The sequence below is a fragment of the Ananas comosus genome, linkage group 2 (assembly GCF_001540865.1).
Source record: "Ananas comosus cultivar F153 linkage group 2, ASM154086v1, whole genome shotgun sequence".
Lineage (NCBI taxonomy): Eukaryota > Viridiplantae > Streptophyta > Magnoliopsida > Poales > Bromeliaceae > Ananas > Ananas comosus.
In genome coordinates this window covers 17,041,002-17,068,686 of record NC_033622.1, presented here as the reverse complement: position 1 = coordinate 17,068,686, position 27,685 = coordinate 17,041,002, and the positions used below count along the sequence as shown (strand labels likewise).

The following is a 27,685-nucleotide window of genomic DNA, read 5'->3' as shown; positions in this document are numbered from 1 at the left end:
GAGCCATTTTTTTTTATTTTACAAGTCCACATATAAGGCGAGGAATAATAATTAAATGTGCTTATTGTTTTCTTCTCTTTTCTTTTTCTCTCAAATTTCTTCTTCCCGTTTTCATGGTCAACATGTTTTATATGTTGACGAATTTTGCGTAACACAACAAACACCGAGAAACTAATAAAATGTTGTTGATTCATCATCCTCTCTTTCCCCTCTAAAATCCTAACCTTTTCCGGAGAAGAAAATACAATACAGTCCGTATATTACATCTTCTGCACATCTGAACACAACAAATCAAAATAGTTTTGGCTTGAAAAGAACATTTTACTTTCAACTTTTGACACTATAATCACAAACATATGCAAGGTTACTCCGCAAAACACCATAAAAAGAAGAAGGCGACACAAACAACCAAACAAATGGTAGGTATTATTTGACATGCGACTATTTTGGGTTTCTCAAAAGAAGTTGAAGTTGTTGAACATTAGGGTTCCAGTTGCATAGGCACTGAGTATCTCATTTTGTGGAGACCAACACTCTGCTCTCAATCCCACTCTTCTCAGGGCCTTGAGTATCTTGTTCCTGTTTGCATATCCTGTGACTGTTACCTTCTGAATGCTTGCTTCTACTTCAACCTTCTCTATCCCTGTGAATAGTAATAACCTCACAAATAATGTTACAAAGTTTTTTTTTTTTTTTTTTTTTTGAGTGTATTACAAAGTATTTCTTTAATGTGGAAGAGATCAAAAGAAGGAATTAAATAGTGGTAGGAGTAAGCAACAAGTTATAGTACTATTCCAGGGTGTGCTTGGGAGGTCACTTTTACCTTTTACTTTAGATAGGCATTTCCTCACTCTCTTCTCATGCAGTGCAACCATGTCCACCTTCAGCTCAATAGTCTGCAGCTCATAGTTATTATTGGCATTACAAGAAACTTAATTAGCTTAAAAATTACATTTTTTTACCAAACATTTTTTTTTTTTTTTCAAAAACAAAGAATCATCGGTGCACACAGACAAATTGGTGGGCCAAAGAACTAGGTAACAGGGTGGCATGAATTGACATTCCAACACCAGTAGTTTTATTGAACCCTATTGTGAATTCTCAAATGGCTTGATGACTTTGAATAAGTTCACACCTTAGATCAAATTGGTAGCAACGTATTTGAGTGATTTATCTTGTTCATCACCTTACTAGTCAAGAGTAGGGGCCCTGCTTTGTCTAAAATATTCTGTCGATACATCATTAAGGGAACATGAATATAAATAAATGAGTGCATAATATTGTAATACCAATCATTCGGAGTATCTCCTAGTTGTAGGCAAATGAGTCTACTATTCTATGCCAAAGGCAAGTTTCTAAAAGAGAGGACATTGTCGAAGTACAACACTACGAGGTGGAACAATGGAGACCAGGAATCAAGAGGATCATAAGATTTGCAATTCATATAGAAGCTTTGAGATAGTAACAAGCGGAAGAAGGATAAAGAATGTAGGCTCTTCTATTCATAATCTCATTCTACACAACTTGCAAAAGTCAAGAATCCATCAAGTAGCTAGCTTTTTGGATAAAATCGATTCAATGTGTAGCCAAGAACAAAAGTATAGGAGACGGGTTCGGACAAAATCTATGTTATAAAGGAAACCATAAGGGATTTGAAGAGTTAAGGGCATACCTCCATGTAGAAACTCAAGAATGAGAAAATTAGCGCTCGGAGTCGACGAAGGAAGAAGAGAAGAACAAAGAGGCATGAAAGCTTGTGCCAAATATATGAACGATACTCAGCAAGCAAAGAGAGAAAGCATAAATAGTACATCTGGGCTAGCCTACATAACTACGTACCACCAGGAGGTGGTCATGAGAAAAAGAGAAGGGTAGGATGAGGGGGACAAAGTGGGTCCATAGATTCCACAGATCACTTGAGGAATGATCTTCTTTCACTTTGCTTTTTACAAAGGAAAGAGCAGAGTAGGTATAAACAAGCAAACGGTTCGATCGAGGTCTGGGTCGGAGTGAAGATGGTTTTGAGCCCAACTCTCAAGGCTTAGCTTTGAGGAAACTAAAGAGAGAGAGAGAGAGAGAGATAGATATAGATGCTTGGCCAGTTTGCAAAGGAGTCCGCTTGCTTTACGATTTCGCGGCTTTAGATCGAATATCGTTTTATAGATTCAAATGCGACCCCCGGATGACAAGAGTGCCGCAGGTACTCGAGGGAAGATTTCACTCCAAATTAAATGGCGCAAATCAAAAACTGGATCAAGTAGCAAATACTGAAGAATAGACAATTCTTTGTTAAGAGGAATGGGGAGTTGACGGTCCAAGATGGCTTTTGGGATCTTTGGAGGTGGGAGAAGAAGACAAAAGTACAGTTAGGAATGTCTGGAGATTGCAAGCATAATGGTAAAACAAAAGGAGAAAAGAAAAAAGGGACAAAGAGAGAGAGAGAGAGAGAGAGAAATTAAAGGGAAAAGGAGCAAATCCATGTGGAACATACTAGACCCTGATGCAAGTTTGGTATTCTAGTTTGGCATTCTTTGCCTGCATGAGTATTCTCACATACCTTTGTAAAGTATGGGAGTTTCGAGGTTAAGTCATTCGTATATTCGCACTGCCGTATGACATGAATGTGCCCAGGCCAGCAGGTATTTCCCTTGTTTCTGTACATGTCAACAAGTGACAACAACTCAAATGGCAACCTGCGTTAAAGTAATTTCCTTTTTAACTGTGGGTCAATATAGGGACTCTTTCAATGCAAAAATATAGCTGCTTGAGCCTTGTGTGAGCATCACTCCTTTGAATAAGTATTATCTCTCACATACAAGGGTAAATTGCACTTTTGGTCCTCAAACTCCCGGCTCGTGATACTTTGGTCATCAAGATTTAATTTGTTGCAGTTTCCAGCTCAATATTTTTAAATTATTACAGTTAAATCCTACTGTCCAATTTAGTCGATTGAATACTAATATTTTACTAATATTATAGTAATGTAGCATCTTAATAAATTATAATAGTTCAAAAAGCTTGATCTAAAATTACTATAAATTAAAGTTTGAGAACCAAAATTTCACGAAACCCAAAGTTTTAGGGCCAAAAGTGCAATTTAGCTCGGAGAGAATGTGTTGTCGCGAAAATCACAAGAATCTTACAAAGGCTAAAATTAAACAACCCCTACATTATAATCACAGAAAAGAGGGAAAAAAAAAAGAGAAGAAGACCCCACACGCGCATTGCACTTCAAACATTACAATAGGGCAGCTTAGGGTACATAATGTCTATTAAAATCAGGATAACACATAATAAAATTTCGCATCCTTTTGTACTAATATCCTAGTCCGTCAGTCCAATATCCAAGTTTGGTATGATCTTAAGACTCAGCTATAAAATTGACCTTAAAAAATTTATGTTAGACTTTCATGGATCAAGAAGTCAAAAGTTAAATGAATGGATATCCACATCGAGAGGCTCGCTGCCTTAATTTCCTATGATAATCATGTGGGGAGAAGGAAAAAGCAACATTATAATGATATACAATGAAGATTCTAAAGAACCTGTTCACTGCCTTAAAATTACACTCTTCATTAAACTCAAAAAATTTCTCCAATCAAAACCTGATGCGAGCAAAACCTTCCCTACCGATAGCTACTCAAATAAAGTTGAAAACTCAGCAAAAATATCAACGGCCAAAAAAAAAAAAGAAGAAAAGATATCCAAGTAACAGAATCCTAATCTTTATTGAACTCGACAATCAACTCAAGCTAACAATATCTGTACTTGGGAACAGATCTTTCAAGGGAACTAAAGAGATAAAATTCGAAGCATTGTTGCCATCTCCCCTGTTGCTACTGTTTTTCTTGTAGCAGGCTTCACTGCCATTGTTGCTAGTAGTAGTGCTCATAGCGCTCACGCTGTCATCACTGCTGCTGCTGTGATAACATACCATCTTAGTAAAGTTATCCAAAGTGCCTTCACGATAGACAAATATGCCATCTTCCTCAATCCCACAGTCTCTCATGGGTCGATAGGCTTTATCGAAAGCTAGATCATTTGCCCTAGAAAGCGGCATGGCCCTGAACAACAGAATTTCCCCAAAAAATCGGTCAGATAATTTATATAAAGGATCTATCTCAGACTGTCATCTGAACTGTCTTTGCAAAAGAATACTCTGTCATTTAACAGAAATTTTCACAGAGGTCAAGAAGGTTTCTTTAGACTAGTTCTTATCAGGCCATTAAACCACTGCTTGTTAAGAAGGAAGAGGAAAATGATTAAATACAGGAAAAGAGTCAAGGAAGCAGTGCTCCAAGCATCCCTCTCATATTACTACAGTGAAAAAATAAGAGGAAATCAGGATATGTAAGTTCATGCCACAAGAACAACTAAAAACGATAATATATGGACTGTAGCAATGAGGCCATTCAGTTCATTTTTGAAAGGAAAACAATAAAGTATTAGTTTTCTTAAATAAACAGGAGACTATTATAACTATTATAACAGCTGTACAAGCAGTGACTGATATAACAGTCATAATGACGAACAAATGTAACATCAGACTAGTATGTTTCTGATCAAGTACGAAGAATGCTTTTCAGCACATTTGTAAGCAAAGGATGGAGGTGAATAAGAATAAAGAAGAACAGTTCAGGTAAGAACTAGCACCAACACATACATATGCAAAGGACATGGAGGCAAATAAGAATAAAGAAGAACTGTTGAGGTGAGAACTAGCGCTGACACAAACTCAAGGTTAGGAAGAAAACACACAAATAAGGGCCAAGAGGAACAACGAACTATCCTAATCAAGTTTAAATTTCTTTAACGTGGCAGAGATCCAAATATTTGAGACTACTAAGTAGCCTATGTATGTGTTTTCTGGGTTCTGTTTCTAGGTAGAAAGAGGTGGCAGGAAAAATATCATACGAGAGTTCAATGTTATTGATGTGACAAACCTAGAAGAGAGCACTGAAAGTACTTACAAAATGCATGAATTCAACAGATAAGGCAGGTCACTTAGTTCTCTAAGCTCTCTCAAAGTTCAGGTCACCCAATCATTTAAACGATATTGGCATTTTTGGTATCACATCCTCTTTCCTCCTTTATTTGAATCCAGAATCAGATAATATGAAATTGATCATGCCTGATTCATAGTTTCTACGACTTAATTTGGGTAGTATATATGAATAAACCCAATACTTTCACAATACTACGGAGAAATTTCTGGTTAAGCAATTTAATGCTGAAATCTAACATATGACTCGATTTCTGTTTGCCACTAAAAATACCGAATGTCTATAAAGCCACGTGCAGTTAACGAGCCAGTAAGCCACTTCTTGAAAACTAACCATTTCAGCTTAGTTTCAAATGAAAAAGGGGAAGTCACTTAAACAAAAGAAAAAAAAAAGAGGAGTCAAGTGTTGAGCCCACAATGTAATATGGATATCGAATTTTAGGATAGCAAATGAGTGCCGGGGATGCAATTGCATACTGCAAGAATGTCCAGAGACTCAGTGAGAATTTTAAGGAGTATGTCACAATATCATGAATGTACACTTTTGTACCACCTTTTCCATTAATGTATTTCTCTTGGAACATAACATAAAGATTGTTTGGCATTCTTTTCCTTGTTTTGGATATGTTGAAAAAGTCAAAAACAAAACAAAAAGGTAGATATGTTCTTAATGTCTAAAAGTTATCCTTAGTTGGTGGGAAAACACCCTTCCCTTTGTAGAGGAGGTCACGCATTCGATAACCACCATAGCCTGGCACTGCATTGTTAGACCCTTGTAGTTATTATTAAAATCCCTTAGTGCGCCTCACAAAATAACATACAATGAATGATTCTTAAAGGTGAACCCCGAAGTGCCGGTAAACAATGAGATAAAGTTAGAAGTGGACGGGAACTTCTTCAGTTGGAATAAGACAGAGTTGAAACAATCTAATGCCGGAGAAATCCTTACAAAAGAAGTTGTTGCTTGGACCTGGTCTAGTAGATAGCTTCTTCATGGCGACGAAGAAAAATATAAAATTTATCCTTAAATATACTACTCTGGTAGACCTGGTCTATTTTCAGAACCATAACTTCATTGGTTGAAAAACCAAAAAATTAGAATCAAAATTGATAATATCGGAGGAAGTCCCATCCGAGTGCCATGTTGAGGTGTATATAAGCTCGTCAAATTAGTATACACGAAAAGATAAAATCATCAAACAAGAACAGGAATTCGAGAAAAAAAATTTAGGGTTGCTCGTAGTTCCTGATCCAACCACCGAAACTAAGAAATTGAAAGGTTTTTATGACTAGTAGATACTTCACATCATTAACACATTAATTCAGGAATCTAGTTAAGAGGAAGATATGGTAAAGGCCAAAAATCCCAGACCCCACACTTAGGAGGTCGATGGCGAATGCGCGGCGGGGTTTGGAACAACCTGGCTTGAACTGTGGGGACTACTTGTACAGAAGAAGCCAATGGCATTTCCGTGAATCACCAGATAACGAGGAACAATGATGATACAGAGGGTGGGTGAGGGTGGAGAGAGCGGGGGAGAGAGAGGGTACCTGACGTGGAAGAGGTTGGGGACTAGGTGAGGGCCGAGATAGAACTCGAGGGCGACGAAGAAGGCCTTGTACGTCATCAGGTGGAGCCCGTCGACCCTCGGATACGGCAAGCGCGGACGCGGCGGCGCCCAGCCCCCGCCCCGCGCCGCCGCGCGGAAAGCGTACTCCCTCCACGCCACCGCCGACGACGGCTGAGCAGGGGGCTGCGGCGGCGGCGGCGCGACGGGGAGGGGGACGAAGCCGACGGAGGACATGATGGGCTCGAGCTCGTCGTGGGTGAGGATGGGGCGGAAGGTGCGGGTGTGCCACAGCGTCAGCTTCTTCGCCATCTCCTCCATCGCCACCCTCATCTCCGCCGCCCTCCGCCCCTTCCCTCCGCCTCCGCCGCCGCCCCCGGCCGCCGTCGACATCGCCATCTCCAAACCCTCCCCGTCGTCCTCCTCCCACTGGTCCCGACCGAGTTCTTCTCCGGGGTCTTGGGATTTGGGGAGGGGTTTTGGGGTTTGAGAGGTTAAACTTAACGGAGAAAGAAAAAAAGGAAGAGAGAGAGAGAGAGAGAGAGAGAGAGAGAGAGGGATTGGGATTCGAAAGGGGGGAAATCTTTAAGATGGAGAGGTGTGCTGGGATTCAGCGGATTCGCCGGGAGATGGCGTGCTTTAATATTAATTTTTAATTTTTTTATGCGGTTATAACGACTCAAATAGGAAGGAAAGGAGAGACCCGAGAGAGAGAGAGAGAGAGTCAGAGAGAGAGGAGGCTAGAGAAGATTCCGACTGTGAACGGTGACATGTGGTGGTTTAAGTAGAGCCCTGAAAGAGAACAACACCTCCTAGTTTGAAATCGAATCGACACGAAAAGAGCCCTTCGGAAACGCGTTTATTCGAATTCGAGGCGAAGTGAAACGGGCATTTTCACTTGGGCCTCTTATTTGGGGCTCTTTAGCAATTAGGGCCCCATAAACAGCAGGGAGTACAAATAAATTAAAACTACTTGGGCTTTGGTGTTCTACGCTGTAGTACACCCATCAAGCATTAAAAACATGCCCTCAACAGTCTCTCGGGTGAGCATTGTGTACCGTCCTACTGATTTCTTATCTTCTGACTTCAATCCACAGATCACAATCTTTTTAGGCCGTAGATTGAGATTGGCGAATTTATGCTTTATATATATAATATATATATATATATATATATAGAGAGAGAGAGAGAGAGAGAGAGAGAGAGATCCAAAGGCTGAGAGGTCAATCATATTTCTTGTACATACTACCCCAGATTACCCTGATGCCACAGGATAAAAGAAAATAAATTTTATTCATAGTTTTACAGTACAGCATAACTCGAATGATCATAACAATAACTCGGATGAAAGATAAAAAGCAGGATAATAGAATTTCAGTCATCAGCAAGAACAGTAAAGCCTCTATGCTTTCTTTCATCTAAAGATATCCAAAGGCTGAGAGGTCAATCATATTTCTCCTTCTTCATGAAGGGGGAAAAAAAAAAAAGAAGGAAAGAAAAGAATCTGTCAGAATCTGAGGTGATCAGCTCCATCCTATCAATTATCGAGACATTTATTGATCACGATTTACCCTTATTCCTCATCTTTGAATCAACTGCATGCCATAGTTTCTCAACTATGTGCTGAAAATTCCAGCCAGCACAGTAGAAGTCTGGAAGGGCTAATTCAACTTTGAAGAAATATTGAGAGCCTGGGGAATTGAAGTCATAACCTACCTTCCTTTTCTGTTGTTTCTTTGCTCACTTCAAAGTTCATTTGTGAGATTTCATAGATTTCATGCCTGTTTTTACCATAGCAAACAACTTAAAATCATACCGCATATGCTCTTCTCAATGCACTTTTCACCATGGCTAATCCAAATGATGTCGTCATCAAACTCGTCATTCAAGCAAAACTACCAGTAGTCTCCACATGAACAAAATCCATCCTTAAAATAGTGGAATCGAACAGGGTCCCTAATTACAATAAGCTTCTCCTCAGCTTTGGAAATGAGCTTTGCAAAAGTGTGGCAATCCCCGCAGATCCTTAAATTCTTCATTATCCTAATGGGCTTTCCCTCGGTTGAGTTCAACATCCCAAATGCAACTGCAAGCTTCTCGCTGTGATACCTCAATGATTCTTCTTTTTGCTCTCTTCCTAGATCCTGCAATACAAACTCTATATCTGGTACGTAACCTATATTACTTATCCGACTAATCAATCGACTCAACTCTTTAACTATTCTATCTGACTGTGGGTGCGATAAGTCCCCTACAATGAACACATGGATCTCTTTACCTAGTTCGATCCAACTCCTTCCAGGCTCTTTTGTTACTCCTTTATCTTTCATGGCTTCTCTCACCAATTCAACATCTCCCCATCGGCGAGAATTCGCATAAATATTTGATAATAGGATATAAGTCCCTTCATCTTCAGGTTCTAATTTATGGATCTCCTTTGCTACATATGTTGCTAGATTTATATTTCTATGAACTCTACAAGCTCCGAGGACTGTTCTCCATATTACCAGATCGGGCTCAAACTTCAGTTCTTGAATAAACTTAACAGCTTCTTTGAGTTTTCCTGCTCTACAAAGGAGATCGACCATGCAACCATAATGCTCTCTTCCAGGCACAACACCAAAAAGCTTCTCCATTGAATTAAAGCAGTACCACCCATCTTCAACTAGACCTGCATGGCTACAAGCAAATAGAACTCCCAGTATTGTGATATGATTCGGTTTCACGCCCAACAATTTCATCGATTCAAAGAGTTTTAATGCTTCAATGCTTCTCCCATTTTGAGCCAATCCTGAAATCATTGTACTCCATGAGATCACATCCCGTTCTAACATTCTATCGAACAAGCCGCGTGCATCCTCTAAGCTTCCACACTTACAGTACATATCAAGAAGGGCATTGTTTAGAATCAAGTCACTTTCATACTTTAATACATGAACATGCACCTGCCTCCCCATTTCCAACAAAACCATCCCAGTACATGCCCTGAGAACGCTGGTTAAAGTGCCCTGATTTGCCAAAAACCCGGCTTTCTTCATCTCCGCGAAGAGTTCTAAAGCTTTAAAGCCTTCTCCACTCTGCGCGAAGCAGCCGATGATAGAATTCCACACCACCAAGTCGTGTGTGACCATCTCACCAAAAACCCGATAACCATATTCCAAATCACCGAGCTTTGAGTAGATATCGATGAGGGAGCTACGCACAAACACGTCAGAGTCCAACCCGTGCTTAATAATGCAGGAGTGGATGGACCATAGAGTGCTCGGCGTGTTGCAGGTCCTAAGAACGGAAGAAAAGGTGTACATATTGGGGCTTATCCCATCCCTCTGCATCCGAATAAAGAGCCTCAAAGCTTCCTCCTTTTCTTTGAGATTGGCAAGAGCCGAGATCATGGTCGTCCAGGAGACAACGTTTCTCTGGGGCATTTGGTCGAACAGGTCACGGGCATCCTCCAATAGCCCGAACTTGACGTACATTGAGATGAGGGAGTTGGAAAGGAAGAGCTGTGGGCGGTGATTGGCGTGGGAGGAGAAGAGGTGGCGGTGGAGGAGGCGAGCGTGGTCGGGTGAGCCATGGCGGAGGCAGAGCTTGATGAGATCCGAGTAGGAGAGGGGGTCGGCGCGGAGGCCGAGGGAGTCGAGGATGGGTAGGGCGGCGACGGCGTCGGCGAGGGGACCGCGGAGGCAGAGGCGGGAGAAGGACTCAAGGAAGGGGTGACTTGGGATTAGGGCTAGGGTTTCTGGGTCAAGGGAGGAAGAGGACGTGTAGCAGAGAGGAGGGAGACGACGAGGAAGAAGAACAAGAAGAGGCTTGAGAGTGATGGATTTGGAGAGAGTTCTCATAAAATCGACTGATGAAATAGGGAAACAATGCTGAATGATTACGACAAAAATAGAGCACTTAAAAAACAAGGAAAAACTTTCTAGACCACTCACGTGATTTTACACTATAGTATGTTATAATTTAAAATATATCAATTAGTACCACATAGTTTATTTTTATTTTTTATTATTATTTCTACTAATTTTTTTTTGTTAAATCAATGACAAAATTAAAACAAAAAGATACTAAAGTAAGTATTCGATAAATATAAATAAGATATCTGAAATTTTTTGTATATTATTTAACGAAATATTAACGAATAAACTGACGAAAAAAAAATAAATCATAGGACACTAACTTGATATACTTTAAATCACATAATTCTAAAGTAAGAAAGTAAAAAATCATAAAGAGTGGTATTTGAAGTTAACCCAAAAACCGGATAGGCAGGGAAGAGATGACATTGCATTGTTTACTCGGAGGCGAGGAGATTAGCCCAATAACAAATTTATTAAGGCTTTGTTTATGCACTATTATAATCTATTTGTATAAAAATTTTTTAGTGTGTTTGTAAGAAAGAATTTTAATTTTAATTTTTTTAAAAATTTTAATACTCATAATTTGATAGAATAATATATTTTATTGATTGAGCAATTTATTTTATTCTAAAAAATAATTTGAATACTGAATGTAATATTCAATTTTAGACATTTCATCACACTTTTATCTAACAAATATATAAATTTTTTAATTAAATAAAAAATATGTCGAAAAAAATATTTATACTTTCGAATAGGATCTAAAAGCTATTGGACCTAATTTTTTGAATAAGTTTAAGTCACGAAATATATGATTACTATCATTGATGTGGCATGAGAACTATTTTTTGTGTACCATATGTGCAAGGATGTATCTAATTTGCAATAAACATACGGTCTTTTGTAGCTGAGTTCCTTGTATGCTTAAGGAGTAGCAAAAATAGGAGAGGTTCACCAAAACTGTTTTCGTGGCTTCTAAAATATTTTTTTACAACAAAAAATTTAAATAAATTTTGCTTTTTTGCTGCATTTTTTTAAAAAAAAATTATTCTGACATCAGCTTTGGACTTAAAAGAAGAAAAAAATGACGACCATAAATCTGCAGCTTTTGGAGGTTTTTAAAGGTAAAACAGAGGAAAAATATTATTTCCAGCTGATAAAATTATTGCAATTTAATCTATAGTCAGAGAGTTCAATAAATGTCAACCGAAAAAAAAAAAAAAAGAAGAAGTTATCGATACGTTTTCAAACGAGTGTGCTCTAACTTAAGCTGGAGCCCAATGTCGGTTGGAGCAACTCAGAACCGCAATGATAAATAGGCTTATTAATAACGGGCCATGCAATGCCTATCTGGTGAGACCCGAATAAGGAAAAGCTCTCTCCGTTTGGTACTAAGCTGGTGGGACCCTTTTGTCGATTGGACCAAAATGTTTTTTAGCTCAATGATAAGACAAAGAATGTCACAATCTATTCTATTGCAATGCTCAATCTCTCTCTCTTTTTACCCTTTTTGTTTTTTTTTTTCTTCTAGCTAGCGCTCTGTTTGCAGGAAGGAAGGATCTTCGAATCTTCGAATTCAGCTTAATACTTCTTTGGAATTAGTGGTTTCTATTTGTTGCAAGAGATGGAGTGTATGTGAGAATACTACACCAACGCGAGCCCGTAAATTTCATTTGCGAAAATTTTAAATTTTTCGGTTTCTGGTTTTAGTTTCCAGTTTTTTCAAACTTAATCGAAATGGCTGAGTTGATTCGTTCACAACTTAAGACTCCTCTTCATTTCACCGAACCGGTTTCATCCCTGATTTTTGGGAAAACAATCTAAACGGCCTAATAATAATAATTTAAATAAATTTCAACAAAACAGCCTCTGATAAATTTGCGTCTTTTGATGGTGATCGTATGATCTAAATCAAAACTAGATCAAATTTTGATTAGACGCAGCATATCATCTATGTTAGACGACCCCCATCCACTCTCTCCTCCGACCTCTCCTCCCCAAAAGGCCAAATCCAAACAGCTTCTCTGTAGAAACTTACCCCGTCCTTCCCTAATCCCCTCTATCTCTTCTTCTTCCACACGATTCCTCCAAACCCTAGAATCCCTCTACGGCGGCGGCGGCGGCGAACCCCGGCGATCTCCGCGGGAAAGCGGTGGAAAACTAAGGAATAGCGATCGAGGAGGAGGAGGAGGAGGAGGAGGAGGAGCATCGCTAGGGTTTCGCGGGGTGGAGGGGCCCCGTTAGGGCATCATAACATGTCGCTGCGGATAAAGGCGGTGGTGGATAGGTTCGTGAAGGAGTTGAAGGAGGCCTTGGACGCGGACATACAGGACCGCATCATGAAGGAGCGGGAGATGCAGAGCTACATCGAGGAGCGCGAGCGCGAGGTCGCCGAGCGCGAGGCCGCTTGGAAAGCCGAGCTCTCCCGCCGCGAGGTACCGTCACAAATTATTATTATTTTTATTATTTTTATTTAAAAAAAAGAGAGTAAAAAGAAACTCCTTTACTCATCAACCAAACCACAGAGTTCTTGCTGAATCTACGTGTGTGTGGTTGTTGAACCTTGTTGCTCTTGTTGGCATTACGCAGAGTTCTATTCACAATATGTGAGGCGATTGATTGTATTGTTTTAGGTCTTGATTTTAGTTTCTGAAAGGAAGATGCACTGATTAAGTTCCCCTCTCGCCAGAGAGCTCTCAGATTATTGTCCGTTATTTATTTATTGAAGGAGAAAGAAGTGCTCTTTTCTTCTTCTTTATTGTCAGTGTGAATCGCCTATAATGTGTTTTTTTTTTTTGAAAAAAATAAAATAAAATCGGCATGCTCACCTTTTGAATCTTATGAAGTTGCTTTCAGAGTTCCAAAGTCCTTTTCTTCATTGCACTGAGCAAGGAATATGACCTGGGTAATTGGATTTGAGGTGAACCAAGTGAAAAAAGGGAATAATCAGAAAGGATATCGGCGAATTTCGCCCTGCATGCTCAATGTAGTTAATGACTGCAGGTCTGCTTGCGTGCTGTTAGCGAAAGTTCCCTGCTTCCTTACTAGCAGAGTTAGGTGCTCACCAGCTGCTTGAATTAAAAGAAACATGAAAATTGTTCGAAATGGGAATTTCAGCCGGGGTTCCTTTTGGATAGTTTTGTCAATTGTTTACATACGGCATGCTGCCCATATAGTTTTAATTGTCATTTTTTGGGCCCTTGTAAGGGTCTTAACATCATAATATCATATTGGTTTGAGATTTATTTTCAAGCTAAAGACCCTTCTAGGCTAGGTAATCTGCGCTGAGTTTGCTGTTCTAGGCTAAGTAGAGAGTACATGTAAGAAGTTTTTATTTCTAGTTTTTTACTTAACCTTCTCGTCTTCCTCTAGTTCTGGAATTCAATTTAACTTAAAAAGAAGAAATTATGCACCGGTGGCAAATTTCCATGGCAACATGTGTTTTTATATATTTTTGAATGTCCACTGTATTTATATCTTTGTAATATACGGCCAACACATCTTTCTCAATATCTTAACAAGTTTTCAAGCTTAGGTAGGATCGTTTAGGTCTCAGACAGGAATTTTGTTGTCCATTATATTGGAAGTCTATTGCTGCGTTGAAAAGATCGTATCGATTGTGAAAACTGGGTTTACCCTTACAATTGTAAGACTAGTGCTGTGGCAAGGACGCACAACTCATTATTTGAAGCAATTCTTCTTGGGTTTGTTGTTAAGAATTATGTAAGGACATAAACAGCAGAATATACGATAGCTAATGTCGAAGTGTGAAAGCATAAAACAATACACTTACCGACTTCTTCCTTCTCTTAACTTTTTTTTTTTTTTTTCTGCAGGCTGAAATTGCTCGACAAGAGGTGAGGCTGAAGATGGAGAGGGAGAATTTAGAGAAAGAGAAGAGCGTACTCATGGGAACTGCATCGAATCAGGACAACCAGGACGGAGCTCTTGAGATCACCGTCAGCGGGGAGAAATACCGTTGCCTCCGCTTCTCTAAGGCGAAGAAATGATATGAGATGTTAACTGATTTCAGCGGCACCGAAATGAGAGGTAAGGGCTACAATTTGTAGAATCTATATTTACAAAAGCTTTATTGGTTTCTCACTCAAATTGTATTAGAATGTTGGCAATCGTTTGTACAGGAAAAAATAGCAGTGCATCAAAATGGAACGTCCTGATATTTGTTTGATCCGAGCTTCGATATTTCTGAGTAAATTACTGCTATTTCGATCTTTCTCCTACAAGAAAACATAGTCATAATAACAATTTAAAGACCATCCCACCTTTCATTTGATCTCATTCTTTCAACTCTAACCATCAAATAACTTTTCTTGAGGACAAAAAAGTAAATAAGGTATAAGTTTTTAACTCAACAGTCGGTAAAGATTAAAAGAAAAGATGGGTTGAAGGGGGGGGTGTGATATGCGCTCCATGGCTTACGGCGTGTCTGTTTAGTGTTTACAATTAAGTGGGAGGCGCAAGTCGTGAGTGCAAGCAGGTGAAAACCTGGCCACTGGTATTCGGAATCATGTATTCTTATGTGGGAACCACATATGGAATCCCGAGCATATATTTTTATATATTTTCCGTATGATATATATCCCATTTATTATAGAATAATTTTTTTTTCTAATCACATATACGTGATTAGTAAAGTTTATTTTATTTTGGATGGATGTAGTGCACATAATAAATTTTTTTTGGAGGTGTATAAATTGTGTTTTCTTGTTATCCCTCAGGATGTCCCTGCTTAATGTACGGAAAATACATCAGTTATAATGGGATATATAGTAAAAAATACAGTGAACTCAAGAGTACAGTGAACCTAATGGTACCTTTTTCGACATCACCCTCCGAGCATGCAGTTAAAAATATAGCAGTTATAATTATATGAATCTTATTTGGTTGGATATAGTAAAAAATGTTGTAAGTATAAATAATTTATTTAGTTGCAGTAGCTGAAAAATAATTTTTAAAATTTTATCATTATATATATATATATATATATATATATATATATATATATAATATTTTATATATATATATATATATATATAGAGCTAGGCTGGTATACTATCGTAGCACCGAGGCCTCCGTGCTATCAAGTTGTTTTCAATGTGCCGATTCCAAATCGACGATCGGCTCCGTTAGACTTGATTACACTATTGAAAGTATTTGGAAATTAAATTCATAATTTTCGGTATCATTTACCTATCAAACGAGTAGTCTAAAAATGAACGGCTGAAAATAAAACTCATAAAAAACGATGATAGAAGACTTAATTTAAGATCAGAGGTACTGAACTTACTCTAAATAGTAAAAATAATTTTCATAAAATTTTCATCTGATTTGGATTGTTTTACACCGTTAAACTTACAAATGCATCACATCTACCATTAAAATTATCAATTTTGAGCTTTTGATCAATAGCCAAATGATGTCGAAAAATTATGAAATTTAGTTTTCAAATATTTTTAATAGTATAGATCAAGTCTAACGGAGCCGATCGTCGATTTGGAAACCGCATCATTGAAAACAACTCGGTAGCACGAGGCCTCCGTGCTACCGATAGTATACCAGCCTTTAATATATATATATATATATATATATATATATATATATGATGGTGAGATTATTTTCAAAGTGAAGAAAAAATTTATTTAAAAAATATTGAGGAGATAAGCATATTTTTTATTTAAAGTTACTTTCTCTAACTGCTGTAGTTGGAACTACGATCAATTTGGATATAGTTCGAATTACTTTAATTGGGCCTCTTTCTACATTTTTTATTTTAATAGTTTGAATTAAATACATTAAATTAAATATTAAATTTGTATTTATATATAATTATAACTGCAGTATAATTATAACTACGTGCAATCAAACGGTCTAAAAAAGATTATCAAACACGTCATTATGTGGTGGCCAGTGTTCAGGCAAAAAGAACCGTTCTATAATGCTAGCAACTGTTTAAGCAATGGAGAAGGCCAGAGACTAGCAACTGTTACCTGTTTGTTCTATCACTCGAGACTCGAGAGTCAAGTCGAGGCTCTCTCTATTAACTAATAAGATTTTATTTATCAACTTCAATTTAAAAATCCTATATAATGCTTTCCATTATTATATAGGAAAAGGGTGGTGGCCGGTATGCTTTTCATTATACAGGAAAAGGGCGACGGCCGGTATTTAGTCGTTTTATGAGAAAAGAATTAAGGACTAAATCATTTATTAGGCAAAAAGTTCATAGACTAAAGTATTTCATAGTACATGAACTACTCATACAATTTACCCCAAAAGGAATGTCTCTATGTCTCTATAGGCTAGGCCTAATATATATATATATATATATATAGGAGTTGTTATTATCAAATTTTTAAATTTTGGATCAACTTTTAGTCATTTTTAGCTCTTGAATTAATATTACTTTTCTATAAAAATCATTAAATTCTAAATGAACCACTAAACTTTAATAGAAATTACTATCATTTCAATCATACAATTCTTAATGCAAAAACTAAAAAGTTAAAAGTTCAATTCTTTTATATTTTCGAAAGTATAATAATTCTATATTATATATATATATACACACACACATGAATAAATCAATAATTTGTCCTAAACTCTATTTTAATATTATCCAGAACATTTCACCTTATTTTTTTAACATAAACTGAGAAATAAATAACTTAAAGTTGCTTGGTCAATTCTCCTCAACTCGTTTTCCTGTTGGCTAAAGTCGCATGCGGCCTTTTTCTTAATTAATAATTTTCACTAAAAAATTGTGGGAATTAGAAAAAGGAACCAGGAGGTCACAATTTGCACCTTTTAAAAATTGTATAACCCTAACATAATGCTCTAATTATATTGATTGACTGGAGGAGACAAAAGAAAAATAACACCCATGCGGTCATGCTATTGATTATTATTGGCGACAAAATTATATACTGCAAGTTTTCTTTTTAGTTTATTTTTGCCGTATTATTTCTAGATAATTGATTAAAGTGGTTTCAATATAAAAAATAGAAAAGAAAAAATTATTTTGGCGATGAAATGTGGCTTGTGCGACAATGTGGTTGGCATAGATAGGCACGTGAAAGGCTTGGGCTTAGACTTAGCCCCATATTAATTAGGCTTCTTCTCTTACACTAGTGTAGTGTAGGGAATAGAGAGAGAGAGAGAGAGAGAGAGAGAGAGAGAGAGAGAGAGAGAACCTTAAAAAGCAGGGGATAAGATTGAAAGTGAATAATAAATGATGGCCCCTGGAAGCCACTGTGGCATGTTGCTGGATCCATGACACCGGAGGGTCCACCTACAACTGATTTGCGTTTGCCTCCCATGTTGCCCCTCTCTCTCTCTCTCTCTCTCTCTCTCTCTCTCTCTCTCTCTCTCTCCTTCTTAGTTGCTTGAGAACACTCCTCAATTGGCCTCTTCGTTTGGGATTTTCGCAATTCGTGGGAGATTGATGCGAAAAGTTGGATCTTTTTGTCCAATTATGTGCGTGTTGTTTTGATGGTAAATTTGGGACCTTGTGGATTTCGCTCCCTCTCTTCGCTTTTTGCTTCTTATTTCTTCTCCCTTTTTGTAGAAAAAAGCGAGAATTTTAGGTAGAATTCATGGATTTCCCCTGAGACGCTTCTGGGTTTGTCGCATTCGTATTCCTAACCGTTGTGTTCGCTTCTTTGTTAAAAAATTTTGGCTCAAAGATTCGAGATTTTTTTTTTCTTTTTTCTATGGAGGAGACGATGCGTTGTGTTCCCATCCTCCTTTCCTCCTCCTCCTCCTTATCCGAAGATCCTTCGAGAAAAGCAGCGTTGCAGCTCGTGACATTTAGTTGGGAAGCTGTTTTCTGATGTGGGTTTCTCTTCTCCAGAATCCGTGAGCTTCGAGCTTTTCCTTTTCCTCGTCCCTTTTTCTTCTTCTCTACTTGTGCTCCATTATTTCCCGATTGCGAGAAATGGGTCCTCTTCTCCGCTCCGTCGACGCCGTGGTGGAGGAGATCATGCGGCTCCACCGCTCCCTCCCGCCGCGGCCCACCATCGAAGAGATCGAAGCCGCCGCTTCGTTGGTGCGCCATGTGGACAAGGAGGAGGCGGCCCGGGTTGAATCGCTTTCGAGACAGAGCAAAGGCCCCGGGATCCCCGACGAGCTCTTCTTTGTGCTCTTGGAGATGCAGAAGAATCTCGTCTACTTCAACAGCAGAGAGCAGAAGAGGGAGGCGCTTAAATTGCTCGATCTCGAGAACATCCACGTCCTGTTCGACGAAATGATTCAGAGAGCATCCAATTGTCTTCCTTCCAGTTCTAGTAATGTGGCCGTCACGGCGGCGGCGGCTGGAGTGAAGAGTGATGTGGGTTCTTCCAGTACTGTTTCGCCTGTTTTTCATACTGAGAAAGAGGTCGCGAGGAGCTCCGATCGTGTTGCGAGGGATGATAGCTATGTGAAGAAGGCGAAGTCCGTAATGTGTGCAGATGGCATCGCTAGCGAGTCCCATGCTTCGCATGGGATCTCGTCGATGAATTCTACAATCCGAACAGATGCTACTTCTGGTGAGTCTGTAGCAAATTATTCACCCATCAGCTCTAAATTAGCTTCTTTGATGAATAAGTTGTATTTTGCGTTAGTTAGAATTCTTAATCTACCAGCTTATGCAATTTATGAACTGAATGTAACTTGTTATGTAGGAGAAGATCGCGAGAAGCTGAGCCTTATCAAGCTAGCTAGCTTGATCGAGGTCTCTGCGAAGAAAGGCACGAGGGATCTCAACCTTCAGAACAAGCTGATGGACCAAATCGACTGGTTGCCCGACTCACTAGGGAAGCTTTCTAATCTTATCTCTCTTGATCTATCGGAAAATAGGATTGTTGTTCTACCAACCACTATCGGTTCTCTTTCCTCTTTAACCAAACTGGACCTTCACTCGAATCGGATTGTTCAACTCCCTGATACTATAGGAGATCTTCATAACTTGCTTTATTTGGATCTGAGGGGGAATCAGTTATCTTTATTGCCTTCCACATTTGGAAAATTAGTCCAGCTCGAAGAAGTTGACCTGAGCTCAAACCAGCTCCTCTCACTTCCTGATTCTATTGGGAATCTTATTCGATTGAAGAAGCTAAACATTGAAACAAATGATATTGAGGAACTCCCGCATACTATTGGCCATTGTGCTTCTCTAGTTGAGCTTCGAGCCGATTATAATCGCTTGAAAGCCCTTCCAGAAGCTATTGGAAAGCTCGAATCTCTCGAGATTTTATCTGTTCGATACAACAATATCAAAGGGCTTCCAACAACGATGGCTTCTCTGCCAAAATTAAAGGAGATTGATGTGAGCTTTAATGAACTTGAATCGGTGCCTGAGAGCTTATGCCTCGTCACCACACTAGTCAAGCTAAATTTGGGGAATAATTTCGCCGATTTGCAATCTCTTCCGCGCTCGATAGGCAATCTCGAGATGCTAGAAGAGTTGGATATAAGCAACAATCAGATTAGGGTTCTTCCAGACTCTTTTCGAATGTTATTGAGGCTCCGCATTCTTCGTGCAGAAGAGAACCCTTTGGAGGTACCACCAAGACATATAGCTGAAATGGGTGCTCAGGTAATTTGATTTGTTCTTTCTTGGGGAAGTTTTTTGTGTTTTATCTATTATCTAACTCGATAATTAATGTAATGTGCCTGTTCTGCAGGCTGTTGTTCAGTACATGACTGAACTCGTTGCTAAGAGAGATACCAAGTTACAGCCAATAAAGTCTAAGAAGAGTTGGGCTCAGTTTTGCTTTTTCTCAAGGCCTAACAAGAGAAAGCATGACCGATTGGATAACATAACCTGATTTATGCTTGCAAAATTCATCAGGTAAACTTTTTATCTGTAGTTTCAAACTTCTCACCTGTGTTGTTAATTGAGATACTTGCATATTCTATATTCCCACACAATCGTCTATCTGCAAAGATATCCCTGCAAAATCTGGATTTTCCTAATTTCCCTTTGAAGGAACCCTGTTTTGCAGGATACCCATCCTTAAAAGTCCTCCTTTTTAGTTGAAAACCTCCTTATCCCTGTGAAGAATGCTAGAGGAGGACAAAGCTTTGCAGATTTTACAGAGGCGTATGTTTAAATAGATGATTTTGCCAGTGTATGTATGCAAAATCCTGCTATTAGTTTTGGCATTAGTGATCTTTTTCTTTCTGTGAGCTTCGCTTCTGTTCACAGTGTTAGGTTCAAACTAAATTGCAGGTGACGTTGATCGACGGCATGATCAAGAAGCATAACTACTATTGAGACTAATGTAAAGCTGATCACCAGCGTGGTGATTCTAATTTTTCCTTGATGTTGTGTGTAAACTAATCCAAATCTCCGCTCCAGGCTACCGAGGCCTGTTTGTTCATTGCATCTCTGGTATATTTGAACTTGTTTGAGGTGTACCATTAACTTCTCCGGCAATTAACAACCGAAAAATTGGAAACCATTTATTTCATTCATTGCACCGTCTTTCAGTTGATTTTCTTTGTAACATAATAATTTTAGCAATTCCAGGAACTATTATTATGGTCATTACCATGCACTTTTGTCAGTGAATGTAGTTAATGTGATTTTTCTATTTACGTTTTAAATTGTAGTCGAAGAGCTGTGGGACTTTAATTTGAAGAATGGTATGTAGATGGTCCTCGAGGGCTACATTTTGTTCCATTTATTGGATTCCCTGGAATTAGCCACTTTCCCATCAATAATTATGATGAATGATTATCAACTTTGAGTCACATCGATGTCTGCTAATGACAATCATGCTCAAACTGAGCCAAAAGTTTCCCTCTATTTTTGAGTAAAACAATGCATGCATTGCAGCAAATTGGTGTTCTTAAATCGCGAACGATTATTGTCTGAATCTGAGATCAGGCTATATTTCTGCGGTTCTATCTATGATGTTCAAATGTATTAGGCGTTCATTTGTGGTGTGCATTATCAATTACTATAAATATTTCGAGTAAATAATATAGGCTTATTGGAACAGGTTAATAGGATCTAAATACGTTACGCAGTCAAGGTGTTGTAATGTGGAAAATCAGATAAACATTGACTCCGGGGAAATGTGAACTGGGCCTTTCCAGGTGATCCAGAGCAGTACAGTGGAATGGCTATTCTGACCCATGGGCTGTTCGCGAAGAACGAGGCCCAATCAGTGGCTTACAAAGATGGTGCTTGAAATTCGTAATATTGTTTGCATGACTTAACAAATCATACATAGGAATAACTTTTTTGCAAAATCCATGCTATACTCGCAACAATTTGTACGCATATAATAAAAATGGAGCGCCTTATTTTAGCACAGGTCTGGTTCCACGATCGATAGATTTTTACTGGTCTCCAGTAATCACCAAGAATTGTTCTTGTCCACCATTTTCACAGTTGTTTAATTTACAACATCTTTGAAAAATCAAGGGCTGATGATGGTTCTAAACCATGAGGTAGATGGATACGTCTTTCATTTATTGGAGGCAGTGTCGGCAAGAGGAAGCAATGACCGAGAATCGAAAGAGATGCATGCTATATCACCTGTAGAGAGTGCGACCGCTCAACCTACTAGTGAATTTGGACCCCCACGTTCGGAATCGGGACACTCTTTTAATTTGCCCCTCCTTTCATTCTCATCATAAACCAACGAATGTTATCAATCTTAGTATTAACTTTCATTATTAATAACTATTTGGCAAATATAATATATTTTGGAAGCAGTAAAATGCTCTTGTTCTGACTTTGCCTTGCCGTTCAAATACGATGATACTTAATCAGCATATATATGACACCTCTTTACTAGCTAGGATAAATTAAAGCATTTCATAAAGAGCAAAAAAAAAAAAAAAAAAAAAATCCAGAATACTCATGGGCTCTATCGACCCCATGCAGGAATAAAACCAGCCTGTCCAAAGCTGTGAAGCAAATTATCCTCTCCTATCTCACTCTCTCCCCTTAGCCTCCTCCTCCTCTCTCGTCTTACTCATCAGGTCTCTCTCTCTCTCTCTCTCTCAGACGACGTCGGCTTGCGGCGATCGACAATGTTCGAGAACATGCCGAAAACCAGGTTCTTCCCTGCCATGACATCCAAAGACGACCTTCCTATATCTCAGAAACATCAAAGGGATACCGTCAATAACAACAATGACGACGACGCCAGCGACAAGAAAAATGACAACCACCTCATCGGCCTGCGAAAGAGGCTGTCCTCTTTCTCCGTCAAGATCCGGCCGACATCGTCCGCCTCGGCCGAATGGGCCTTTCGGAGGACCAAGTCGATGACCTCCATCACAGAGCTCGCCGGCGGGCCGCTGCGGCGGTGGTGGGACTGGGGGCTGGGCTGGATCCTCTCGCGGAGGCAAGCCTTCGCCCGCGACATTGAGATGAACGAGGAGGAGACCGCGATTCTCAGCTGCCACAGCCGGGGAAGCTGGCGCCACCTCTTCTACAAGGTGCGCGCAGAGATTCGGAAGCTCATCGGCTCGAACACGTTGCCCACCACTCACAATTTTAGGTACGATTCCTTCAGTTACGCGCAGAATTTCGACGACGGGAATCGAGAATAATCGGCAACAATATTGAGAATATATATACATATATTGCTGGAAATTGAAGAACATTATATACATATATATAGCTGCAAGAGTTAGTTATATATATATATATATATATATATATATATTTTGAATACGTTCTTTCATTCAATAAGCTTCTTCCGATGCATGGCTTCTACTGTAATGCAAATGGTGTGAAAAAGATATGGAATTACGCTGCCTCAATTCCCAGGGTACGTAAAAGAGTACTCAAATTAATTAAACTGGACCTGATCTATTACGTACTTTCCAGGACCAGCATGCAACATAATTATTCGATCTCTGCAGCTGGTAATCATCTAAATATTTTCTCATTTATTTTGTATTCATTTCGAGCTTATAATTGATTAAGCGATCCAAGCGATGTAATTGTTTCTATGGTAAATAATTTGCTACTCTAGTTTGTATACCCTCTAGCTAGCTAGTAGTACCCTTTTTATTGTTTTGCACTCTCCGTCCGTTCTCAAGAAACTTAATTGTATACGTGCAAAGAACTTTTCTTTTATTTGAGTTGGTGAGCAAATAACATCTTGCAGATGTGATAATTCATATATATTAATTATAGTTCGAATTTCTATATGCTTCAATTATGATGTTATTTAAAGAAAGGTATGTATCAATTGCATGCCCTACTTAGCAATTAGGGTGTCAAATCCATCACATGGTTAGTGGGCACCATATATATAACGAGGTTAGAGGTAAGCATGTGGCTTGTAGCGTAGATGTGGTCCTCTTATATTGTCGTCGAGTTCACTAATAAAATACCGCATTACTTGATAAGTATTTGGGAAACTTGAAAAAACAAAAAAAAGTATATATATATATATATATTAATAAAGAGTTTAGTTGATGCATCCTTGTTAAATGTGTTGCCATTTACCTTTCTGCGTTGCTTACATTCGATAATCTTTTGTTGTTGATTTCGCACCAAAGTGAATTGAACTGTAATTCACCTATATAATACGTACAGATGATCATGACCCACCTAAATATTTCCACAAATTAAATAGAGAGGCAAAAGAAACAGAGATCAACTAAAAGTATCAAAAAAAAAGAAATTCAAACTCCTGACTTTATAGTCAGAATCAGAATATCTAACTACTAAGACTATTAATAGTTACCGACCGTCCCTAGAGTAAGTGGCAAAGGGTTTGGTGGTTGGTATTCGAGATCTAAATTCGAATCCTAGTTAATTCACATTTCCAACTAAATTTATTTCTAAATGAAATAAACGAAGCGGGTAGCGTGCTACCTATATATCTCTCAAAAAAAAAAGAAAAAGAAAAAAAAGACTATTAATAGTTTGGTTATCCAAGTTGAAGTTAAATTATATAGGACACACAAGTAGAAAGTAAATTTGAGCACAATTATCCAACTAAAATAATTAAATGACGACAGTAACTGATTAATCATACCAATTGTGTCCAACAATCTACCGGATTGCGAGCAAAAGATAAATAATTAAAAGAAGAAATTTTCAAAGCGAAAAAAGAAAAAAATAGCAACGCCTCTATTAAGTCCGTACATTCTGCCGAATCTAATGGAAAAGCATGTTTCAATATTAGCCTGGTGAAATGATAACTTTTTCGTCAAATTTAATATAATCTTTTAGTAGCTGGAATGGTAGTTGGAACTTCCGGTTCCTGTGCCGTCTTAACACTTTCGTTCATATGTATAAAGTAGGTTAAGTATTATGAACCACAAGAGACGATGTTTTATGGGAATTTGGTTTAGAATTAAACTAAGAGGCTAAGAATTTGGGTCTAACATTGTGCTGCCTATAAGATTAATCTGGCAGCCAAGCTACCAAGAATTGACGAAATATTCCCATCCCCTCTCTTTTCAGGGCCGGGTCGCATCTTCCTGAAACGTCCTCGTCCTTCGCCTCTTGCAGGTCGAGAGTTTTGGTATACCATTATTCTATCCAAAATCTGTCTGACGGTCAGGTTCGTTCGATCTATATACGTGCAAAAGCACTCATCGGAATTAGCTCGAATATCACACAGGGAGGCACTAATGTGGTTCAATTTTTTGTAACTAGAGGGTTCAATTTTTGATGTGGGTTTACTCAGTTCCAACAGTTATAATTTATACTTTATATATAATTGTTATTACATTCAATGAAACGTACAGACAATTCTCTATGCATTCCTTTCCACAAAAAAAAAAAAAAAAAAAAAAAGAAAAGGAAGAGGAACTCTTTCTAAGAAAAATGATAGTGTGGTTGTATGAGATAATATACAATGTCTGAATAGTTCGCACCTCGACAATCACAGAGGTTATGAACTTTCATAGAAGAATCTTGTTAATCTTTTGCAAAAGTTATTTCTAAATTATAAAAAGATCGTATGTTACACTTGTCTAAAATTGGACAAAGAACAAAACAATGCTCTGTGCCTACAATAACATTTCTCGAACCAATTTAAACAATTAGGAGACACCAAACGCAAAACATTTCAAAAAAAAAAAAAAAAANGTCGCATCTTCCTGAAACGTCCTCGTCCTTCGCCTCTTGCAGGTCGAGAGTTTTGGTATACCATTATTCTATCCAAAATCTGTCTGACGGTCAGGTTCGTTCGATCTATATACGTGCAAAAGCACTCATCGGAATTAGCTCGAATATCACACAGGGAGGCACTAATGTGGTTCAATTTTTTGTAACTAGAGGGTTCAATTTTTGATGTGGGTTTACTCAGTTCCAACAGTTATAATTTATACTTTATATATAATTGTTATTACATTCAATGAAACGTACAGACAATTCTCTATGCATTCCTTTCCACAAAAAAAAAAAAAAAAAAAAAAAAAAACTTGTTGGAAACACCTTGCTCAAAGTTATTCCTAGCTATATAGAGATCTTCGTATTAATGCTCTAAATTTTGAACAGTACTTTGATTTTTGTGAGGACCCGAATTGGGGAGTCGGTGATCGCCAAAGTTTACCGGATGAATCCTGATCCGCAACAACGAGAGAAGCGAGGCCACAGACAAAACAAAACAGACTCCTGGTGTGGGGCTGAGGAACTCGGTTTTTCAGGCAAGCGAGAGAAATTGAGAGGCCAACACCACTACGGCCCAGCGGCCCAAGTGTGGAAAGGACTCTGTCTTTGCTGTACATTATTAATCGATATGAGGAGACGATCGATTTTATTCGATTTCTCTCTCTCTTTTAGTTGGACCTCAATCCTCAATGAAGCAAACAATCGTGAGTTTCCCAATGATCCCATTCTGATCAGAGAAGAAAGGGAAAACAGTAAATAATTCTTTTTTATTTGAAGTGTGTGTGTGTGTGTGTGTGTGTGTGTGTGTTGGGGTGGGGGTTTTACTTGGAGGTGAAGCCAAAGAAGGAAGAGACAGACGCTAGGATGTGTACGATCCAATAAATGATGGCAAATAACAAATTTACTCAAACGCGATGTATCTTACTCTCTTCTTCTTCCTGCACATGCACGAGAGAGAGAGAGAGAGAGAGAGAGAGAGTGTGAGACTCTGAGTCTCTGACATGCATAAAGGATACAGATGCAGCCCAAAACCCCATGCATTTCTCACTCACTCTCTCTCTCTCTCTCTCTCTCTCTGTCTCTCTCTCTCTCTTTATATATATATATGTCCTGCTAAGTTAATAAGGAGCCCCATCAAATCGCGCAGCCCTACACTGTTCAAAACGTACGTTTGAATGAGAGTATACGACACCAGCTACATGCAGCATCTATTCTTCTTTTCTACTGCACTCATTCTCCTTTTTAAAATAATAATAATAATAGAAAGTATTTCTCCTCATATATTATACTGCCAATGAAACCAATCATATTATATATATATATAATTGAGTAGAATATTTTTAAAAGCACTAATTTCTTGATGCTTCTAAATTTTTAGTCCTTGAATCTACTTTCCAATTACTAATACCCATTGGATCAAATACTATTCCACCTACCATCACCTATCACCATCTATCACAATCATCTCAACCCTACATCTCTCAATCCAATGATTAAAAACTCAAAAGCACCACACCACCCTTTTAGTATTTTTGAGAGTATTCTAGCTCAACTATATATATATATATATATAGAGAGAGAGAGAGAGAGAGAGAGAGAGAGAGAGAGAGTCCGGCTTGGATACTATCGATAGGACCAAGAATTTGGTGCTATCGAGTTTTCCACCGTTAAATTTAACACTTTGATTATTTTTATCCGTTAGATTATATTATTCAACCAACCACTCACTCTATGGGGCCCACATCATCCTAGCCATACATTTCTCAATCCAAAGGTTAAAAAATTAATAGCACTAATAGCTTGGTGCTATTGATAGTATTCCAGTCTTGTTNCTAGCCATACATTTCTCAATCCAAAGGTTAAAAAATTAATAGCACTAATAGCTTGGTGCTATTGATAGTATTTCAGCCTTGTTTTATATATATATATATATATATATATATAGACCTGGGATGAAGAGGGGGGAAAGAAACATTCGATAGTAAGGTGTGATATTTGGTTGAACAATCATGTTGGTTGGAATCCGAGTCGATAGACTGGGTTTGGTATTAGGGGATTGATTTGTGTTCTAATTGTCCGAATCAGGTCAAAGCTAATTCCGTCTTCAAAGGGAAGTCCGCTCTGGTCTGGGCCGTCATCAAACTCAACCAAAAAC

The 27,685-nt window shown here is 38.4% G+C and overlaps 6 protein-coding genes across 19 annotated transcripts; 3 read left to right on the top strand and 3 right to left on the bottom strand.

Moving 5' to 3' along the window:
* On the bottom strand, positions 134-2,823 carry LOC109723308 (heavy metal-associated isoprenylated plant protein 45-like). Of its 2 annotated transcripts, none has more exons than XM_020251649.1 (3): positions 2,558-2,823; positions 824-896; positions 134-643 (listed from the first exon to the last, which is right to left on the bottom strand). In XM_020251649.1, the coding sequence occupies exons 1-3, from the start codon at positions 2,660-2,662 to the stop codon at positions 456-458; spliced, it is 366 nt and encodes a 121-aa protein (XP_020107238.1). In that variant the 5' UTR covers positions 2,663-2,823; the 3' UTR covers positions 134-455. The 2 variants fall into 2 exon arrangements, with proteins under 2 accessions (XP_020107238.1, XP_020107229.1); XM_020251640.1 differs by lacking the exon at positions 2,558-2,823 and adding an exon at positions 1,673-2,458 and having other exon boundaries at positions 141-643.
* Positions 3,452-7,411, bottom strand: LOC109723300. Its single transcript, XM_020251628.1, has 2 exons — positions 6,554-7,411; positions 3,452-4,064 (listed from the first exon to the last, which is right to left on the bottom strand). The coding sequence occupies exons 1-2, from the start codon at positions 6,967-6,969 to the stop codon at positions 3,743-3,745; spliced, it is 738 nt and encodes a 245-aa protein (XP_020107217.1). The 5' UTR covers positions 6,970-7,411; the 3' UTR covers positions 3,452-3,742.
* LOC109723147 (pentatricopeptide repeat-containing protein At2g03880, mitochondrial) lies at positions 7,845-10,456 on the bottom strand. Its single transcript, XM_020251390.1, has one exon. It carries the CDS (start codon positions 10,410-10,412, stop codon positions 8,466-8,468), a length of 1,947 nt encoding a protein of 648 aa, XP_020106979.1. The 5' UTR covers positions 10,413-10,456; the 3' UTR covers positions 7,845-8,465.
* Positions 11,949-14,645, top strand: LOC109723266. Of its 2 annotated transcripts, none has more exons than XM_020251597.1 (3): positions 11,949-12,865; positions 14,267-14,480; positions 14,550-14,645. In XM_020251597.1, the coding sequence occupies exons 1-2, from the start codon at positions 12,686-12,688 to the stop codon at positions 14,438-14,440; spliced, it is 354 nt and encodes a 117-aa protein (XP_020107186.1). In that variant the 5' UTR covers positions 11,949-12,685; the 3' UTR covers positions 14,441-14,480; positions 14,550-14,645. The 2 variants fall into 2 exon arrangements, with proteins under 2 accessions (XP_020107186.1, XP_020107178.1); XM_020251589.1 differs by having other exon boundaries at positions 11,950-12,865; positions 14,267-14,481; positions 14,575-14,624.
* LOC109726649 lies at positions 17,771-26,300 on the top strand. Of its 8 annotated transcripts, none has more exons than XM_020256439.1 (5): positions 17,784-17,799; positions 22,429-22,951; positions 24,877-24,882; positions 25,507-25,600; positions 25,918-26,086. In XM_020256439.1, the coding sequence occupies exons 2-5, from the start codon at positions 22,479-22,481 to the stop codon at positions 25,984-25,986; spliced, it is 642 nt and encodes a 213-aa protein (XP_020112028.1). In that variant the 5' UTR covers positions 17,784-17,799; positions 22,429-22,478; the 3' UTR covers positions 25,987-26,086. The 8 variants fall into 8 exon arrangements, with proteins under 8 accessions (XP_020111990.1, XP_020112000.1, XP_020111981.1 ...); XM_020256431.1 differs by having other exon boundaries at positions 24,877-24,937; positions 25,562-25,600; XM_020256449.1 differs by lacking the exon at positions 25,507-25,600 and having other exon boundaries at positions 24,877-24,937.
* LOC109726633 (plant intracellular Ras-group-related LRR protein 4-like) lies at positions 17,787-21,049 on the top strand. Of its 5 annotated transcripts, XR_002220580.1 has the most exons (5): positions 17,787-18,976; positions 19,112-20,025; positions 20,114-20,280; positions 20,419-20,560; positions 20,662-21,049. XR_002220580.1 is itself a non-coding variant. In XM_020256385.1 (4 exons), the coding sequence occupies exons 1-3, from the start codon at positions 18,385-18,387 to the stop codon at positions 20,255-20,257; spliced, it is 1,644 nt and encodes a 547-aa protein (XP_020111974.1). In that variant the 5' UTR covers positions 17,787-18,384; the 3' UTR covers positions 20,258-20,280; positions 20,419-21,049. The 5 variants fall into 5 exon arrangements, 4 of the variants coding, with proteins under 4 accessions (XP_020111974.1, XP_020111955.1, XP_020111964.1 ...); XM_020256385.1 differs by having other exon boundaries at positions 19,118-20,025; positions 20,419-21,049; XM_020256366.1 differs by lacking the exon at positions 20,419-20,560.

Bases quoted from the DNA above. Each gene is read 5' to 3' on its own strand.
- LOC109723308 (XM_020251640.1), bottom strand. From the start codon at position 1,813: ATGTACTATTTATGCTTTCTCTCTTTGCTTGCTGAGTATCGTTCATAT. The intron at 897-1,672 runs GTATGCCCTTAA...TATGAGCTGCAG, and splicing joins TCTTGAGTTTCTACATGGAG to ACTATTGAGCTGAAGGTGGA. The intron at 644-823 runs GTAAAAGTGACC...TACTATTCACAG, and splicing joins ATGCCTATCTAAAGTAAAAG to GGATAGAGAAGGTTGAAGTA.
- LOC109723300 (XM_020251628.1), bottom strand. From the start codon at position 6,969: ATGGCGATGTCGACGGCGGCCGGGGGCGGCGGCGGAGGCGGAGGGAAG. The intron at 4,065-6,553 runs GTACCCTCTCTC...TCTGTTGTTCAG, and splicing joins CCCAACCTCTTCCACGTCAG to GGCCATGCCGCTTTCTAGGG.
- LOC109723147 (XM_020251390.1), bottom strand. From the start codon at position 10,412: ATGAGAACTCTCTCCAAATCCATCACTCTCAAGCCTCTTCTTGTTCTT.
- LOC109723266 (XM_020251597.1), top strand. From the start codon at position 12,686: ATGTCGCTGCGGATAAAGGCGGTGGTGGATAGGTTCGTGAAGGAGTTG. The intron at 12,866-14,266 runs GTACCGTCACAA...TTTTTTCTGCAG, and splicing joins CCGAGCTCTCCCGCCGCGAG to GCTGAAATTGCTCGACAAGA.
- LOC109726633 (XM_020256366.1), top strand. From the start codon at position 18,385: ATGGGTCCTCTTCTCCGCTCCGTCGACGCCGTGGTGGAGGAGATCATG. The intron at 18,977-19,111 runs GTGAGTCTGTAG...CTTGTTATGTAG, and splicing joins CCGAACAGATGCTACTTCTG to GAGAAGATCGCGAGAAGCTG. The intron at 20,026-20,113 runs GTAATTTGATTT...CCTGTTCTGCAG, and splicing joins TAGCTGAAATGGGTGCTCAG to GCTGTTGTTCAGTACATGAC.
- LOC109726649 (XM_020256401.1), top strand. From the start codon at position 22,479: ATGTTCGAGAACATGCCGAAAACCAGGTTCTTCCCTGCCATGACATCC. The intron at 22,952-25,917 runs GTACGATTCCTT...AATTTTGAACAG, and splicing joins CCCACCACTCACAATTTTAG to TACTTTGATTTTTGTGAGGA.